At 37.3% G+C, this 19,594-nt stretch overlaps 1 protein-coding gene across 2 annotated transcripts in view; it reads left to right on the top strand.

Annotated features, from left to right (window-relative positions):
* The window catches only part of SEC62 (SEC62 homolog, preprotein translocation factor), a 34,533-nt gene extending 17,175 nt beyond the window's left edge, over positions 1 to 17,358 (top strand). For both annotated transcript variants that reach the window (XM_055126859.1, XM_055126858.1), the window contains exons 4-8: positions 3,333 to 3,537; positions 3,761 to 3,853; positions 6,211 to 6,271; positions 9,531 to 9,650; positions 15,817 to 17,358. In XM_055126859.1, coding sequence (XP_054982834.1) covers positions 3,333 to 3,537; positions 3,761 to 3,853; positions 6,211 to 6,271; positions 9,531 to 9,650; positions 15,817 to 16,280 — 943 coding nt within the window. In that variant the 3' untranslated portion in view covers positions 16,281 to 17,358. The remainder of the gene's footprint in view (positions 1 to 3,332; positions 3,538 to 3,760; positions 3,854 to 6,210; positions 6,272 to 9,530; positions 9,651 to 15,816) is intronic.
* The last annotated feature ends 2,236 nt before the right edge of the window (positions 17,359 to 19,594 follow it).

Genomic DNA, 19,594 nt, shown 5'->3' with positions numbered 1-19,594 from the left:
GAGATAAATAATTTTAAAATAAACTAAAAATAACTAATCTGGCAACACAAAGTTAGAGAGATGGTGTTTAAACCCTTCTGCCTGAACAGGAACTTTGCAACACCAGTTTGATTGGTTAATAATCTACTTGCAGGCCAGAAATAAAGTACAACGGTTAGGATACTGGCCTTGTACGACGCTGATTCAGGTTTGATTCTCTGACATCCCAGGTGGTTCCCCTGAGCACCACCTGGAGTGACTCCTGAGCACAGGGCCAGGAAAGCAATGCCAAGTGTGGCCCCCCAAAAATAAAAAGATATTTTTAAAATTAAAAAAGAAATATCTACTTTCCTTTCATGAGGTTGGAGCTATTGTACAGGAAGGATGACAGAGTAGCTGGGCCTGCAGCATCTGTGTCCTCGACTCATCTGTTTTCTTCTAAAGTTTTATGAGTTGTTTTTTTTTTTATGTTTATTAGGAACGGTTTTCTTTATATATAGCCTTGAGAAAACTTTGAAAATGATTCAGAAGAAAATCTAGATTACTGATAATATTGCCTCTGAGATACCAACACTATTTGAGAATATAGCAGGTCTTTTAGTTCTGTTTTATTTTGGTGCCATATCTTGGTGATGCTCAGGGTTTACTCCTGGCAGAGCTCTGGGGATCAAATGGAGTGTTGGAGATCAAACTTGGGTCAGCCCTGTGCAAGATACATGCCCTACGTGCTCCGCTTCCACTCTGGCCCCAAGAGTATAACACATCTGAGTAAGATTTCTTTAAATCATTGATGAGGGAAATAAAAGACCAGCCTATATGGAATGGAATGAAATGCTGTTTTCCTTACACTGTATTATCCTTAAAGTTGCCCTTTTTGTGAGGACTTTAATGTATAAGCTTCAAATATTTGTGTATGTGCATGTACTCTTAACATGGAAATCTGTCATGTGAACTGTTACGATAAAATACTTGTTTTTCAGTGAACATATAACATGTAGGGTATTTTCTATTACGCTTTAAGTGATAATGTTCCTCATAGAAAATCTGGAAAGAATCTTGTGTACAAATGTAAAATCAGAATTTTTGCGAGACATTAGGAAGTAGAATAAACATAAAAAGTTTCCTATCATACTCAAATATTCACCACAGCTCTTTACATGTCACTTTATACTCATTGTTAGGGGTTTTATTTCAGATTTTTATTCACATGTATATGCACATGGCAGGTATTGATGGTAGAATCCTTTGGTGCATTTGAGTAGCCCAGTGAATGCTAAACATAACAAATACAAGTAGGGGCCTGTAAAGTAATGCAAGGGTAAAGCTTTGGTCCCCAGCTCAGCATATTGTCTCATGAGCACTGTGGGTGTGGCCCAGAAATTTAAAAAGAAAACACTTTTGAACAAGTAGAATAGGGCGAATGAGGAGACCCAAAGTTAGTTTTATGGAGTTTTTTTTATGGGGTGGACCTATTTGTGCATCAGGAAAGTACCATACCAGACAGATGAAAACACTTGCTTGAGAGGGCACAGTGTACTCACCAAAAGTAAATAGCTGTTGGGCAGAAAGGAGAATATTGTTAACAAGTGGTATGATGTATTGGAGCAGGCACCAGTAAAGGTAGACATCTGGATAATCACGGTGAACAGTCGTAGATGGTGCCAGTGAGACCTGTCTTCAAGGTTGTGATTTGATAATCAGACATAATCAAGGCAGGAACGAAGAAAGAATAAGGAATTCTGGCACTGGAGCATAAGATTTGAAAATTTCAGATGATAAAGGTAAGGTCAATCCACTTTCATGATAGGGTTTTATAATTGGAAAGAACTACCATCAAAAATGACTTAACTTGGGGCTGGAGTGATAGCATAGCGGGTTTGCCTTGCACAAGGCCGACCTGGGTTCGATTCCAAGCATCCCATATGGTCCCCTGAGCACCACCAGAAGCAATTCCTGAGTGCATGAGCCAGGAGTAACCCTTGTGCATCACCGGGTATGACCCAAAAAATAAAAGATAATAATAATAATAATAATAATAATAGTAATAATAATAATAATAATGACTTAAATTTTGGGTCAGTTGAGCTCAACAGATAAATGAGTAAAGCAAGGATTTCATTTAGTTTAGAACCTAGTAAAGGGCCAAACAGACATCATAGAAATTGTGTATTAGAAAATAAATACTTTGGTTAGAATAATAAAAGGCAGTTAGAATGGGTTTTGGTGCTTTAAAAAATTTTTTGGTGAGGTTTGCCCGTGTGGTGCTCAGGGGCCTTTCAGCCATCCCAGTGGCACCAATGGGCATAAAGGAGAGCTACATGGGAAGGCCTGAGGGTTCTGGGGTTCCTGTGACCCCAGTGGTGCTCAGAGCCTCCGGGCCCTAGGTACCATGCAGTGCTGGAGAGCAGACCAGAGTTGATTACATGGAATATATGCCCATCTTAATCCTTGAGCTATTTCTAGGGCCCTGGGTTTATTTTAAATGAGTTATGTATAGAAATTAACATTTGCAGGAAGGCAGTGAGAGAGTGAATCCAAATGACAGATTTAAGGGTTAGGACTGGTTAATAAAGACGCAGCTGCTTGATAGAGGGAAGAATGATATCTTGAAAGGGGTAAAATAAGTGTATAGTTTCACCATAATGTACGTGTTTCAGTTTGGTATTTTGAGAGTTTTCAGTTGCAGAGTATGTAAATCTTACCTTAGCATATTTAAGTATTTGCTGTTCTATTATAGTGGCTGGCTAAATAGCAAAGAACGTGGGGGAGAAAAAAAAGTAAGAAAAAGAGCCACAGATAGGATTTAGATCAGTTAAAGCAGCTATTTGGGGGCAGGGTGTGGGTGGTTGTAGAGGCCTGCACGCCCCCCAGTGCTCAGGTTTCCTCTTGGGAGGCTAAGAGGGCTTGTGCAGTGCAGCCGGCTCTGGGCAAGGCAGGTGCCTAACCCACTGTAGCACCGCTCCAGCCCCCCACTTGCATTTTTTAATCTTAACGTTTCTTAAATTATGTTTGTTTTTACTTCTCTGTTCCTGAATTTGGAACTTAACATTAAGTAACACATCTTGATTACTCTCACTAAAACTAGAGATGGATATGTACAAACCTGTATTTCTTATACCTAAGCTGTCATTTAAAAATTAAGATTAGGTGACATCTTTTATATAATCAAAATGGTTGAATTATTTTTTTTTATTAGAGGTGGTATTATTTTTTTTGTGAAGTTCCTAGTTTTAATTTCTATTGGGACTTAACAATTCAGGCCTTTGTTCACTTTTATCAGATCATTATTTTTTAACATTTTAGTCTTTATCTGCATAATAATGGGAAATGTAATGTCACACTTTTTTTTTAAGGCTATTAAAGAAACAGTTTTTTCACCGGGCACTGAAAGTAATGAAACTGAAGTATGACAAAGACATAAAAAAAGAAAAGGAAAAAGGAAAAACTGAAAGTGGAAAAGAAGAAGATAAAAAGAACAAGAAAGAAAACCTAAAGGATGAAAAGACAAAAAAAGAAAAAGAGAAAAAAAAAGATGGTGAAAAGGAAGACTCCAAAAAGGTGATTTAAACTAAAAATTGTTGCGTGCACATGGCTACAGCTGGCATATAAACAATTATAATAACAAAAAAATCACCTAAGATTACCATATTAGTACTCTTATAAATACCATGGTTGAGAATTTTTGTCTCAAATAATGAATCATTTTTTCCTATATGGATGTCCTATTTCTTTTTAACTTGGTTATTTTTTTCTGCCTTCCATTCAACTTGGAATTTAATAGGAAGAAACTCCAGGAACTCCCAAAAAGAAAGAAACTAAGAAAAAATTCAAACTTGAACCACATGATGATCAAGTTTTTCTGGATGGAAATGAGGTGAGAATACCTAGCCTATAATTAGAAGTCCAGTTTTTCTATAGTTTCGTAGAATTATCTTTGACGCCTTAACCAAAAAAGGAAGTCATTTCAGTTTAACAGTATAATAATGAATCTACTCGATTGATTGATTGATTGGTTGGTTGGTTGGTTGATTGATTTAGGGGCTTTTTGGGTCACACCTTGCAGTGGTGCACAGGGATTACTCCTGGCTCTGCAGTCAGGAATCACTCCTGGCAGTACTCAGGATCCATATGGCATTCTGGTGATCGAACCCTGGTCAGCCAAATGCAAGGCAAATGCCCTACCCACTGTAATATTGTCCAATAAATCTACTCCTTTTAAAATACAGATTTCTCTGAATTTAGAATTATGCAGCATTTAATTAAAATTGGGTTATAGAGATAGTGCTGGTGGTAAGGCCTTGCATGCAGCAACTTTGGTTCAGATTTCCTAGCAGCATGTATGATCTCTGAGCACTGCCAGGAATGATCCTGAGCACCAGTCCAGGATTAGTCCCTGAGTACTGCCAAGTACCCTAAAACAAAATTAGTCAAAATTAGTTTCTGCTGGTATGAGTGATTTTAAAAAATCAAATAGGGAATTACAAAATAGATTTTTCTTTTTAATCAGTTATATCTGAGGGTGAATTGTATAGATACAGTAGCTTCCTGGTGGATTCTGCAGCAGTTAGGATTACTGCATAGTCCCAGATGACTGAGGGTCTTATATTTGCAGCCCAAAGAAGCAAGGGATTGAGGGATTTGTCTCCTCTTAAGAACACCTGCCAAGAAGAGGCACTTTCATTTTTTCTTGGATTCTATTGGCCTGAACCTAGCAATGAAGTGGCCGTGCCTGGCTGCAAAAAGTCTTAGGAAAAAATGTGTCTTAATTCTGGTAATATTTGCCTTCTAAAATTTGGAATTTCCCTTACTATCAGAAAAAAAGGTGGAGAGGTTATGGAAGATAGAGCTACTAGTTTCTGCCTCTTATACTAAAGGTAGTCAGGCACATTATGAGCTCATATTTTTCTATTTTTGTTTTATTCAAGGAGGTAAGTTTTGTGTCTCTTGAAGTGGAAGGTAGGCTGCTTTAAAATTCAGTCATTTAGAGTCATAAAGAGAGGGATAGACATAAAAAGATTGCACTCATCTGTGGAATATAAAGTAACAGAATGGGAGACTAACACCCAGGAATAGTAGAGATAAGTACCAGGAGGTTTACCCCATGGCTTGGAAGCCGGCCTCACATGCTGGGGGAAAAGATAGCTCAGATAGAGAAGGGAACACCAAGTAAAGGGTGTTTGGAGGACCTGCTCGGATTAGGAGATGCGTGCCGTATGTAGACTATAGACTGAGATAGCTCAGTGGGCTGGAAGAAAAAGTATGCTTTTTCTAAAGGATCTGATTTCTAGAATAAATGTGCAGAGTGGGAGAGACCTGTCTTCCACTAGTTGAGAGAGAATCAAATCAAAAAGACAAAAAGTTCTGATCAAAATATAACCAGGACATGGTACTAAAGAGAAAAAAGGACTTTTATGAATAATGCTTACGCAGAACTTAGATTGAATGAATGATGAAGTAAAATTCTCTTGTGTAAAGTAAATTAAACTTTAAAGTAGTAGTCCCCAAGTCCTGGGCAGACCCTCCATGAGGGAATACACTTTGGAATTATTGTGAAGTCATAAAATCTTTATGTTCACCTTAGCATAATCTTTTATCATGATTTTTTTGTGTTTCATCAGAGGAAAAGAACAGGGTTGCCTGATCTTTTTTTTTTTTTTTTTTTTTTTGCTTTTTGGGTCACACCCGGCGATGCACAGGGGTCATTCCTGGCTCATGCACTCAGGAATCACCCCTGGCGGTGCTCAGGGGACCATATGGGATGCTGGGATTCGAACCCGGGTCGGCCGCGTACAAGGCAAACGCCCTACCCGCTGTGCTATCACTCCAGCCCCGGTTGCCTGATCTTTTAATTGCACCTGACTCTGTTGTAATGGTGCTTTTATCCTAAACTGTACATCTGGCTGTACCTGCATTTCTTTTAGATGCAAGAAGTTTGTACAGTTAGTTGCTGTTCATTTAGGTGAGTAGTTTCCCATCATTGGTGAGATTACAGTTTGAACAAGTTCTTAAATTCATGAAAGTACATAGAAATCATTTAGCTTAAAAAAAAGTTTTTATCTAGATGAATACCAAGAGATCTGAAGAAAAGATGTTTGAAATTTGTTACCTTAGGAAATAGTTCTTATGTTAACATGTTGAATAGAACTATGGTAGAAGATCTAAAATGTACTAAGCTTATGTTTCTAATGTGACTTTAAACATTTCATCAGTGGGGTTTATTGATTCTTCTAGGTGTTTGTGTGGATTTATGACCCAGTCCACTTTAAAACATTTGTCATGGGATTAATTCTTGGTAAGTACAATCTGGAAAATTTAGAAAGGCAAGTAAAAAGCAAAGCCTACAAAGAAAAAATGATGGTGGGTATTTTTTAAAAGCATTCTTTTAATTAAGTTAGAAGGTGATAAATTGGGAAATGTTTGTAACACATTAAAAGGGAAGGGTCTATGAGATTAGCAAGTTGGTTGAAAATGATTAAGACGAATCACCCAATTTCTTGTAAAGGAATATGTAGCACTGCACTGTAGCACTGTTGTCCTGTTGTTCATTGATTTGCTTGAGCGGGCACCAATAACGTCTCCATTGTGAGATTTGTTACTATTTTTGGCATGTCATACACCACGGGTAGCTTGCCAGGCTCTGCCGTGTGGGCGGGATACTCTTGGTAGCTTGCTGGGCTCTCTGAGAGGGACAGAGGAATCCAACCCGGGTCAGCTGTGTGCAAGGTAAATGCCCTACCTGCTGTGCAATCACTCCAGTAAAGGAATATAGTGACCAATAATTAAGAATAGTGCTTGATCATGCTTAAAACACAAATTAAAGCAACTGTGAATAAGAGGATTACAAAGTTTGATAACCACCCAGTCTTAATTAAGGTCAGTTTGGCAATTTTTCTCATGTTTTAAATGTAAATACTCACCCATCTAATAATCTTGAGAAATCTGTCATAACTCATTACTACATTTCTTAATACAGAAAGTATCTGTTTGGGATTGGGCATTACTTAACAATTCTAGCCCAAGCCTTTAATCTGTCTTTAGAATGGTAATCTTTCAAATGTTAATTGTCTGTACCTGACATTTCGCACTTCAAGGAATTGGAGTTTATGTTATAATCACATTTTGTGCAAATATATTCCCATATTGGTGTTAATATATATCCATATATTTATGTATAACAAAATAAAATTTTAAACAATTCAGGTTCCTCAGAAGGAAAAATACAGTAAAACTACACATTACAACACAAGAATACCTTGTAATTTTAAAAAATGCCCTAAGATATACTGATGGAAAGAAATCTAGAACAGATTGATTTTTTTTAATCATGAAAGGAAGAATATTCTAAATTTATATAGAAAAATTAGTTTTAGTTAAGTGTAGGAATTTTTTGAAATTACAAATGAAACGTTAATTTCTGGAGACTGGATCAAGAATTGGGTGACGACTTTGATTTATATATATTTAAATTTTATTACGGATATGTATTATTAAAATTCAAGACAGAAGAAATAGGACAGAGGATAGTCTCAGAAAGAGTGTGGAAATATAAATAATAGCAGTGAAATAAAAAGACTTCATCATTATATTATAAAATCACATTCAAAATAACTTTAGAGAAGCTCACTGATGATATGTGTGATAATTGGAATGATCTATGCATGAAAAATATGATGAACAGTTATTGTAAGTCCTGATACCTTAATAGAAATGGTTAAAAATAATTAAGTATGACTATATTTAGTATAACTGTGTTATTATATATCTAATAATAAGGTCAGGTGATGAAATGACTCATCAGGCTAATGGTGGGAGGCCCAGGTTCTATCCCTGGTACTGCATGGTCCCTGAGAATTGCCTCATGGGAGCACAGTTGAGTGTGGCCCAAAAAGTAGACTTCAATTAAACCCAAGCCATTTGGCTTACAGCTGGTTATCACTTACAGTTCACTAGTTAGTCTGCTAAATATACATGTTTTTATTTCATCCTCATAACAACCTGTTAAAAATAGGAAAAATAGGAATGGTGAAGCCAAAAGCTAGTACAGGTAATACATTGCTTGCTTGCATGCATCCAGCCCAGGCCAATCCCTAGCACACCATAGGGTCCCCCAGTTCCTCCAAGAGTGATCCCTTGAGCACAGAGCCAGGAGTAAGCCCTGTGTAGTGCTGGGAGTGTCCCCTCAAAAAAAAAAAGTTGGGATGTGCATTTATATAACCTGAACCTCAGAAAAGCTACTTACAGTGGCAAATAGGTATTACAGCGATGAGAGCACCTGCCTGGTGTGCACCCTAACTAGGGTTGACCCCTGGCTCCACACGGTTCCCTGAACATTGCTGGGTGCAGCCTTGGAGGCCCCCAGCACTGGCCGGGTGGCCTGGGGGTCCCTGGCACTGGGGCCAACACAGCATTCCGTCCCCGAGCTCTTGTGCTGAACCAGGATCTGCTTGGCAGGCTGGTATCACTGTGGCCCCTCTCTGGAGCCCACTGATCACCACTGGGGAGCCCCTCCCCAAAAAGGTTATTTACATCATTTTCCTGGGTTACTTTGCTATAAATGATAGCACTTGAATTTGAATCCTGATCTTTCTTACACTGGAGACATAATAGAGTTCTAATTTCTCTGGATCGGTCTATACCCAGAAAAAACTAAGATGTTTAGATACAGAGCCTTACCACCATCTACAGTCAATTACTTCAGGGTATGTATGTCACAGGTTCACCCCAGAATCAGAATCTCCAAGGAGGGTTCCTTCTTTTTTTTTGTTTTGCTTTTTGAGTCTCACCTGCTGATGCACAGGGGTAACTTCTAGCTTTGCACTCAGGAGTTACTCCTGGTGGTGCTCAGGGGACCATATGAGATGCTGGGGATCAAACCTAGGTTGGCCGAGTGCAAGGCAAATGCCCTACCCGTGTGCTATTGCTCCAGACCCGAGGATTCCTTAAAATCGTTTTGTTGTTGTTACATTATAACCCCAGCAAGCACTACAGCCAGAGAGACAGTGCTTAGTGCCAGGGCTGGAAGCATGTGGCAGTCTTCCCTCGAGAGCACCACAGTAAAGTGCAGGCACAGCAGCCAGACGTGCAACCTCTAGTGAGCAGTGAGCACCACCACCAGGTGTGAGCACTGTGGCCAGAGGAGCACAAACCCCAGTCCTTGGAGTAACAGAAGAGAAGGGAGAGGAGGGAAACAATGAGTAAAAAGGTAGAATTTGCTTGAAAATGCAAGCAGTTGATAATTTCATGAGCTAACCCAATTGCATTTTGTGAGGTTATACCTTTTTTAAAAATTATATGTGAGATACGCTAGAAAAGTTCTACTTGAGCAATAATTAGCCTTAGGTTGAACAATTTGAAAGCTGATGATTATTTTTTACCTATTAAAAATGGCAGTACCTCACGGTGATTCACTAATAAAAATTTAAAAAGAAATTTTTTAATGGCAGTTTTGTATGTTAGTGTTTCAGTTTGATTGATGAGATACATTCACTGTTATTGCAACCAAGCCATTTGAAATGTCGTGTTATCTCTAATTTTTTTGTTTTTTGTTCCAGTAATTGCAGTAATAGCAGCTACCCTCTTCCCCCTTTGGCCAGCAGAGATGAGAGTAGGTGTTTATTACCTCAGTGTAGGTGCGGGCTGTTTTGTAGCCAGCATTCTTCTCCTTGCTATTGGTGAGTATTGTTATTAGTAAAACTTACTTCCGTAAGACAAATAACTGAGCAGTTTGTATTGCTGTCTGAAATTTTAGTAAAGCATATTAGCAAAATTAAGGTAGCCAATCATGACCTACTTTTAAATCTGGGTTGGGTCATATTGTGAAACTAACTCAAACTTGAAGTAATGTATATGTGCTTGATTAGATTTGATCTGTTGAGAAGAAAGGGGTTAATATATGTTTATTTGCAAATAGATACACTTTACAGCATATTTAAAATCTTACCAAAAGAATTTTAATATTTTGACAGTGGTTAAGCATGTATTAGACATTTAATAAAACATTTTTATAATTTCAGGCATTAAATATTCTAATTCTGTTTATTCAATAAGTGATTCTAAACAATAAATGTTTTTTAAATTTATTATTAAATCACCATGAACAATGAAGTTATTTATGATTTTCAGTGGTACAGTGTTTGAGCACCAATCCCTTCACTGATGTTCATTTTCCTCCCTCAGTATCTTTAGTTTCTCATCCCGCCCTGCGCTCCCCCCCTCCCCTCCCCGTATCTGCAGGCACTTTTCCTCTCCATCATTGTCCCTTCCAAAACTAGTGTCAAACTTCCAACTGAAGACTTATTCTCTTACTCTTCATTTCTGCCTCTGGGCATTTTTAAATCCCCTACTAAGTTTTTTATATCCCACACATGAGAGAGATCACTCTGTGTCCCTCTCCTTCTGATTAACTTTACTCAGCATGATACTTTGTAGATCTACCCACATATCAGCAAATTTCATGACTTCATCTTTTCTTATTCCATTATGTATGGGAACCATAGCTTCTTTATCCAGTCATCTTATCTTGTCAAGTGGGTTGTTTTCAGATTTGGACTATTATGAATAGTGCTGCAATGAACGTAGAGCGGATGGCTTAGCGCATTGTGCTCTTGGCCTGCTGGTATTATAGTTCTAGGAATGGAATTTCTGGATCATATGGAATATCAATTCTTGGTTTTTTGAGGAATGTCCAAGTTGTCTTCTAAAAGGGCTGGGCCAGTTGACATTCCCACCAGCACCTTTTACCCCACATCCATGCCAACATTGGTTGTTGTTGCCAGTCTCTGTGGCATGAGATAGTTCATTGTTTTGATTTGCTTTCCTTGATGATTAGTAACATAGAGCGTTCTTACATATGCTTGGCCATTTGTATTTCTTCTTTGAAGAAGTTCTGCTCATCTTTTGATGTGGCTGGGTATTTTTCTCTTGTAAAGTTCTACCAGTGCTTATATATCTTGGATATTAACCGTTTATGGAATGAGTGGTAGACAAATAATTTCTCCCAGTCTTTGAGCTGTCTTTGTATTCTGGTCATCATGTATTTTGAGGTGCAGAAGCTTTTTTTTTTTTTTTTAATTTTATTTTATCACCATGTGGAAAGTTACAAAGTTCTCAGGTTTGTGTCTCAGTTATACCGTATTCAAACACCATCCCTTCACCAGTGCCCATATTCCACCACCAAAATCCCTGATATACCCCCCGCCCCCCACCCCAACTGTATAACTGATGAATGTCACTTCATTTTCTCTTCACCTTGATTACATTCCATATTTCAACACAAAACTCACTATTGTTGTGGGAGTTATACCCCCAAACAAGATAATCCTATTAAGGAAGCATTTGATAATTAGTTTTCCATTAAAAGATTGTATGTTTTCAGGTTTTAGAAAAGGTCTAATGCGGCCGCCCGGCTCGGATGTGTCCCAGTCCCGAATCCCGGAGCTGTGTTAGTTGCTGCTCAGTGTCGCCAGGGCTCCATCTGGAGAAGGTGTTGTGGCTGCACCTCCTCCTTTCGGCTCCCCGGTGTTGTTGGACCCAATTCGGGTCCGGAGTATTTTCTGGGCCGAGTTGCTCACCAGAATGCCTGGCCGCTTCTCTGTTGATTGTGGCAAGATGGCGCCGAGGGTGGGTTGAGGGCGTGACTTCCGGCGGCCGGGACCTCTTGGAGTTCGGGCTGGCACCGCCCCACTCCAGTAGGTGCAGAAGCTTCTTAATGTTGTCTCATTTGTTCATCATTGCTTCCATTTGCTTGATTGTGTTTTATCCTTAAAGGTGCCTCTAGCTTTAGTGTCATGGAGAGTTCTTCCTATGTTTCCCTCTGTGTACCTTATGGATTCTGGTCTGATAGTGAATTCTGTTTTGATTAGACTTTGGAGCTCAGTGTTAAAAGTCTGAGTTCAGGTTTCACATGTGGCTGACAAGTTTTTCCCAGCATCACTTGACGAGATTTTCCTTGCAACACTTTGTATTTTTTGCTTCTTTATCGAAAATTAACTGACTGTATGCCTGAGGGTCTGTTCTTACTCCAGTACAACATTGTTTTAATTACTACCACTTTGTATTACAGCTCAAAGTTGGGGGCCAGAGTGACTATACCGTTAGTAGAGCACTTGCCTTGCACATGGGCACATGGTTTCAGTCCTTGGCATCCCATATGGTTCCCTGAGCACCATCAGGAGTGACTGATCCCTGAAATTAGGGCCAGGAGTAAGCCCTGATTACAGGGTGTGGTCCAAAAACAATCAATTTTTAAAAAATATTTCTGATTGAGGTCTTTCATAGTTAGAAGTAAAACTATAAATGTAGTCTAATTTTTAAAAGGAATTTGGGGGCTGAAGAGTACAGGAATTAAGGTGCTTGCCTTATTTACCCAGCACCCCATTTGATCCCCTGAGCCCACCAGGATTGTTCCCTGAACCAGAGGCAGCAGTAATCCCCTGGGCACCACTGGGTGTGGTCCCCAAACAAAACAAAAACAGGAAATTAAAAGCAAGTGAACAGTACTTGGAAAATGCATTAATACATTAGTAAACAAAATCAAAACACTTTAGTTATTTTTACTTATCAGGAAGATTTTTTTTTTATGTGCTCACTCTGAGGGTTTTACTGAATAAAGATACTTAAATGTGAATATTAGTGATGGTTTTGAATGATTTTAATGCTCCCTTATGCTTGTCTATATATTTTTCACAATAACCAAGCTATTAGGAAGAAAAGTCAGCAAATACTTTTCTTAAAATTCTAATCTTTGGAGATATTTCTATGGGCATGTCTCATTTAATTTTTTACTTTGGAAAACAAATTTTTCTTAGTTTATCTGAAACAAGTGCTTTTTAAAAATGTATGTGTACACATTTTTTAATGTATGTGTAATTCCTGGATCCATGTCAGTAAGTTGTGATTATTGTTCCTAAGAAATTCCCCTGCTTTTCCAGAGAGACAGTAATAGTTCTATATAAAAATAAAGAAATTTTTATTTAGGGCAGATAATGCCCTAATAACTAATGTGCTAAAGGACATGATTTGAGTAGGCTAATCTGAATTTATTGCACATTGTCCTGAGGCTCTATGATAAGTAGATTCCTATGTTTATAATAGATAGCTTTAAACAGTCTGCTGCAGCATGCACCCTGACCTTGGCCGTCAGAGTGTCTAGTTTGTGTCACCATCCCCAGGTCAGGAATTCATCTTACATTTTCTTTCAGCTCATCTGGGATTGGAACCTTCTTTTCTTCTGTGATATGTGAAACCTTTTCTATCTACTTGTGCTTTTTCCTTCCTCTAACTTTGTCCCCTTAATAAAATCCCCTAATGCTGCTGTATGTAACTCAGTATTTTTGTAAACAAGAAATAATATATAATACTTAATGTATATAATTTACATGTATAAATTACATAACATGATATTATGTAGAATCATTTTGGTATCTCCTTGGTCTCAATCCTCTGGAAATTTTTGGCAAAACAGAACTTCTGGTGAACAGAATTCCTGCACTTGTTTATCTTTTCTTCAAACCAGTATCCACACCTGCTTTATGTGCGGGAGGCCCGTATTCTATCCTTGGTAATATGTGCTTTCCTACCATGCCCAGGAACAACACCCACCACCCTCAAGTCCTGAGCTGAGCGTAGCCCCCAAGCTCAGCTAACTGTGGGCCCCAAACAAGAGCAGAGAACCCGTGTGTGTGAAACTTAGGGAGAAAGCTCCAAGTAGTGACACAGGCCTGCGTGTTCGGGCTCTGAGTTTGACTTCCCCACCCTCTGCTTGCCAGTAATTGTGGAAGCCCGCTACTTAATACAGTGTTTCTTCATGTTAAATATGCTGTGGATTTAAGTAAATGTTGGCTTAGATAATCTTGTGAGCTAAATCAAAAAAGAAAATATTTTGTTTTTATTTTTGTTTTTGTCTGTACCCAGTGATACTCAAGGGTCACTGCTAGCTCTGCATTCAGGGATCACTCCTGACAGAATTCAGGGGATGGAACCCATGTTGACTGTGTGCACGGCAAACACCCAACCCCCTGTACTATCTGTCCGGCCCCTTGTTTCACCATTTTTTTCTGTTAGAAAATACAGTTTGTGTTTTTATCTGTAGTCTACTTATAAATTGAATACTTCCTTTACTTTCTCTGAAGTATTATATATTGGTTAAGTGATTATTTGGTTCCACATTGGTTCAGTATTATTAATATTGCCATTTATATTGCCATCTTAATATTGCCATCTTTCTAGTTTCACTTTACATTCAAAAACAGTGTGATAGTGTCAGAAGTGGTCTAGTTTTCCGTATGGTAAGAATTTAGATTTCATTGTGCCAGTTTTGTATTTTTTTCCTTGAATTTGCTGCAGAATTTCATGTTAAGAGCTATCTTAAAAACTTGTAGAATCTACCATAGCATCATCATAATTCTATTTGAAGAAAAAAGTTTGTATCCTTATAAAAAAATTGCTCCATGGGCCAAGGACCTAGCTAACTTATAGAGCACTTGCCTTGTATGTGAGACTTTGGGTTTAGTCTCTGACAACAAAAAGTAAGATAGATTGGTTCATTCTTTAGTCAGTTGAATTTATTATTAAATCCTAATTTTAAACATTTGCCTTTTCTGTTTATAGTAGTAATGACAATTGTGTACAATCTATTGGGGTATTTTTTTGAAGATAGTAATTGTTACTTTGTAAAAGTTGTAACTATAATATTTTCCTCTCATTGATCCAAAACAAACTAACGGAAAAAATATAGATGAGCTTTTTTTTCAGGTCTCAGGTGAAAATAGTGATATAATTGTCTATAAAGGGAAAAAAAACTTGTTATAAAGACCATAACCTTCACAGCCATCATGGCATTAAAAGAAAAAAGGCATTTATCTATATATAAACAATAAGAGAAAAAAAGTATGAATACTGGGGCTTGTGATAGCTCAAAAAAATCTCAATTTTTCTTTATTTAACCAAAAGTTCAATGTATTAACTCTCAAAGATTAACTTCAAGAAATCATTAAGCAATTTGGTTTGCAGTAGCATTATGTAATTCTCAGATACTGAGAGAGAATTGATCCTTAACAGAAATTATATAATTAGCAAAATTTTGACGTAGAAAAATGTTTTCTTACTGTTCAGAATTTTTTTTTTTGCTCAGAAGACTTAATTCTTTTAGATATATCAGCCATTACACTGTAGTGCCTAGAGAATTATTCTTATTTTCATTTATTTTAAAATAAAAAATGATAAATTTTACATAGGTACCTTTATATATGATAATGATCCTATGCAAAATTATGTTTGTATTTTATCAATATGATCATTAAAAGCTTTGTAATATTTTTTTGTGGTGGAATTGCCTTAAAAAAGCAAAAGTGTCATGATTTTTTTTGTCTTTTTTTTATTACGTTTATTTGGGAAGTGTCAGACTCCCAGAGCCGAGCCTGATGATATTAGGGCCTGCTCTGTGGGCTTGACAGTCCGCCAGTGTGATGTTGCTCAGGTCTGACGGTGTCAAGCCAGAGGGGGAGAGCATGGAGTGGAGGGTCTCTGGCTTGGGACTTCTGCATTCGAAGAGCGGCTGCAGCCCAGCGAGCTGTCTTCCCCTCCCACACTCTCAGAGGTTTCTGAGGCCACCCATCATCTCTTATGCATATTTATTTCCTTATACCATGACCTCATATGTACTTAAATGTTCAAGTATCTTATTGAGCCTTAACCATAATGCATAATTTCTTAAGTATGAATTAAATCATAGTATATTTCAGTTGTGAGTAATGTGCAAATAATAATTTTACACGTTTAGTAGTATTTCCTATTGAGTCAGTGCTGGATTTAATTCACCTTGAGACATTTCCCCCACAGCTCGTTGCATTCTGTTCCTCATCATTTGGCTCATAACTGGAGGAAGGCACCACTTTTGGTTCTTACCAAACCTGACTGCTGACGTGGGCTTCATTGACTCCTTCAGGCCTCTGTACACACATGAATATAAAGGACCAAAAGCAGACTTAAAGAAAGATGAGAAATCTGAAACCAAAAAGCAGAAGTCTGACAGCGAGGAAAAGTCAGACAGTGAGAAGAAGGAGGAGGAGGAGAGCAAAGTGGGAGCAGGGAACCATGGAACAGAAGGCCCGGGTGGAGAACGGCATTCCGACACTGACAGTGACAGAAGAGAAGACGACCGGTCCCAGCACAGTAGTGGAAATGGGAATGATTTTGAGATGATCACAAAGGAGGAACTGGAACAGCAGACAGATGGGGATTGTGAAGAGGAAGAAGAAGACAATGAGGGAGAAACAATTAAATCTTCACATGAAAAGTTATAATCTGATTAATTTTGGGACTAAATAAGTGCAAGAGGTTGGATTTTCTATGTTGGCTGGTTATCATAATTACATGACATTTGTAGCATTCTTTAAATTCATTTACTGAAATATATTTGACAGCCAAGCAGATACATTGAATTTTTCATTTCATAGAAAACTGTTATGGTACAGTTTAAAGCCATCTATCAGTTTTACCCATTTGATGATTTTGCAATAAGTAGGTTTTATTCATTTTGATAGTTATCAAAGATGCACTTTCCATAGTGACATTTAGATTAATGGCATTTTGGACAGTTGTACTGTTAGAATAAACAAAAGGGATTAAAAAAAAAACCAACATTTTAGACTATGCATAGTTAGATAACCATTTCACAGTTTCTTTAAGATGAAATGCTTAAACTTGCTGTTTTGGATAGTAAAGCTTTTCTTGATTATAACATTATACCAAGAAATTTCTAAGATTCTGAGTTAGCTGGGTTCAGAAGCATTTTATGGAAATAAGCCAACTAGAATAATGCAGTAGCACTTTTAGTTTAGCTACAAATTTTCCTTTTCCAACTTAGGAAATCCAAACTGATTTGTACATCTAGTTCAGAAACAGGCGGTCATCCCCAACAGGAAAGCAATAGCATTGGCTGGAAGGCGATGACTTCTTCCCTCTTCCTTATTCCTTGTCGTAAAGTAAAAATGTATTCTGTACATAATTTACAAATAAACATTTTATTTTAATTGTTACTTATTATTTAGACATTTTCTCAACATTTAAATTTGTAAAATTAAGTCCTGTAAGGGTATGTTTTTAGAGAAATGAAAGTTTCAATAACCCACAGAACATCTGTGATCTTTCTACAGCAGCTTCAGTTTTGTGCCAACATTCCATGTATTTGAGTGAGTTGAAATGGTCCTTCTTAAGAGCAGACTTAAAGTAGCTGTTTGTATGCCTTAATGTTCATCTTGATTTATTTAAATCTCTACATTCAGAAATGGGTATTGTTTTATCAGACCAGGAAGCACTGCTATGAAAGATAATTTACTGTTCTAAAATATAAATTTAAAATAAAGAACATAAAAATAAGAACCATTGGCTCTAGTTCCTTTAACTTTGCAGTTTGATTTTATGCCTTGCATACCTTTAGTTACAGATCTTGGAGAAAAATACTGCATTTACTTATGAGCACAGATCATCATCATGTCATTCCTTGCAGTTATATTCTTTTGTTGTTTTGTTTGGAGTTATACTCTTAAAAACTAAAACGAGTATTAAATTATTTTTCAGATACAGTAAAAGCGTTTTGCTTCATAATTCATAGGTGATGTTTGTAGAGCTATATTTTGAGTTGTTTCCCATCTAAGTGTTTAAAGATGTTAAATTTGTAATTGTGAAAAGATATACTTTCTATATACTGACACATTTCATTAAACATGGCTTGTGGGGCCGGAGCGATAGACAGCTGGTAGGGCGTTTGCCTTGCACGTGGCCAACCCGGGTTCGATCCCTGGCATCCCATATGGTCCTCCCAAGCACCGCCAGGAGTAATCCCTGAGCATTGCTGGGTGTGACCCCCCCCAAAAAAAAACAAAACACGGCTTGATTACTGCTTTATAATGGTCTTATAAGTAGATGTTATACATCTATTTGATGTTATACATCTCTATTCAGCTGAAGTCAGGCATTTTAAGTTTCCTTCTAGCAAATATTAATCTAGGTGCCCAAGTATCTTCCCTCACATTTTCAGGCTTTTATTGCTTTACTAAAATGGTAAAAGTTTGTAAATTACAGCTTCTGAGCTGCTTAATCACCAGTTGGATTAGTAGATACTTTGGGATATGATAATGGCACCAAAAGTTTTCTTAAAGAAAAAGGAGAAATGAGTTCACCTTTACTACTATGATAGTACCTAGACACTCAGTTTTTATCTTAAAGCTCTGTGTGTATATGTGTGTGTGTATGTGTACATACATATATTCACATATATAGAGATATACCTAGTCTTAAAGATACTTGGCACATGGCAAGAAAGCTTTATGTTTGTGGATTCTTAGGAAATTTTGTATACTTTTTGTGAGTATTTGGGAGAATACCTGGGAGAAAATGTTTTTACCATGGTTAAAAGCAGTTCAGTGTCTTTTTAAAAATGAATTAACAGGTATTTCAAGAAAGAAGCTTAAGGCTTCCACTATCCTAGCACTTAGCAGTGCTGTCTTTGTTGGCTAGCGCATATTCTTAGGTTAGATATTGAAGGATTGTTTACATTAGTCAAGGGAATGGGGTTTTGGTAATTTTTCCCCCAAGAATAATTTTATGTGCTAACTAGAACAAAACTTGGATACTGGAGGATTTACTATGGAGTAGACTAATGATACCTAAGTATGCAGTATTGAATTAACCAGCTGTTCCACATGATAAGAATAATGCGTATGTGATTGTTCTCAAAGTCAATGTATTAGATTCTTTTTTCTCCCACTACTTAAAAAAAAAAAAAACACAACTATATGGCCTTCTAAACAACTCTAATTAAAATAGTTTAATATATTACATGTAAACTGCCGTAGTGACAGGTTTAAATGTTCATCTCTTTATGGTTTTACAGTATGAGTCAATTAGTTGCTGACTATAGAAAAATTACCCTGTGTCTTTAGTAAATTGAGTTTTCTTTTTTCAGTATTTAAAGAACCTGAACTAGCAAGTACAGCTGATGTTATTTGTTGTATTTAGCATTCACAAAGTCACTGCCTGCACAGTTGAATGAACAGAGAACCATTGCTTCTAGGAAAAACACAGAACAATTGTTCTGTGAGCTTCTAATCACGTTTTTCATCTACCAGTTAATACATAAACTTAGTATCTATTTTGTTGGCTTACTAATAATTGAACTCAGAGTTAGCACTGTAATTCATGGCCAACAAGCCTCTGACATGTCTTTTCTCTGTTAGGAATTGGACAGTTTTCTGCTGTACAATATTGTACACGATGTTTAGCGTCATTTTAAACAGTGGACTGGCCCAATAGAAAGCATAACATGAAAAACTATAGTACTAAATAGAAAAATACTTGTTTACAGTGTAAGAATGAAACAAAGCAGCAGGTCACTTTGTTCAACTTCAGATGGGAACATGAGCATTGTACAATCACTGTGTTCATACATCAGTGTGAAAGTGCATGGGAATTTCAGGTTGGGCAAATTTGTAAAACTGGAATTAACAGGTAAATATCCAGATTGTGCTTAACTACATAGGTTTAAAATACACAAATCATATATTTAATCTGTAGTAAAAGTGGCATACTGATCAGGATAGAATTTATTCAGCAACAT

Source organism: Sorex araneus, chromosome 2 (assembly GCF_027595985.1).
Source record: "Sorex araneus isolate mSorAra2 chromosome 2, mSorAra2.pri, whole genome shotgun sequence".
Lineage (NCBI taxonomy): Eukaryota > Metazoa > Chordata > Mammalia > Eulipotyphla > Soricidae > Sorex > Sorex araneus.
Note: the sequence above shows the minus strand (reverse complement) of the source record. Positions and strands in the feature narration are given on the sequence as shown.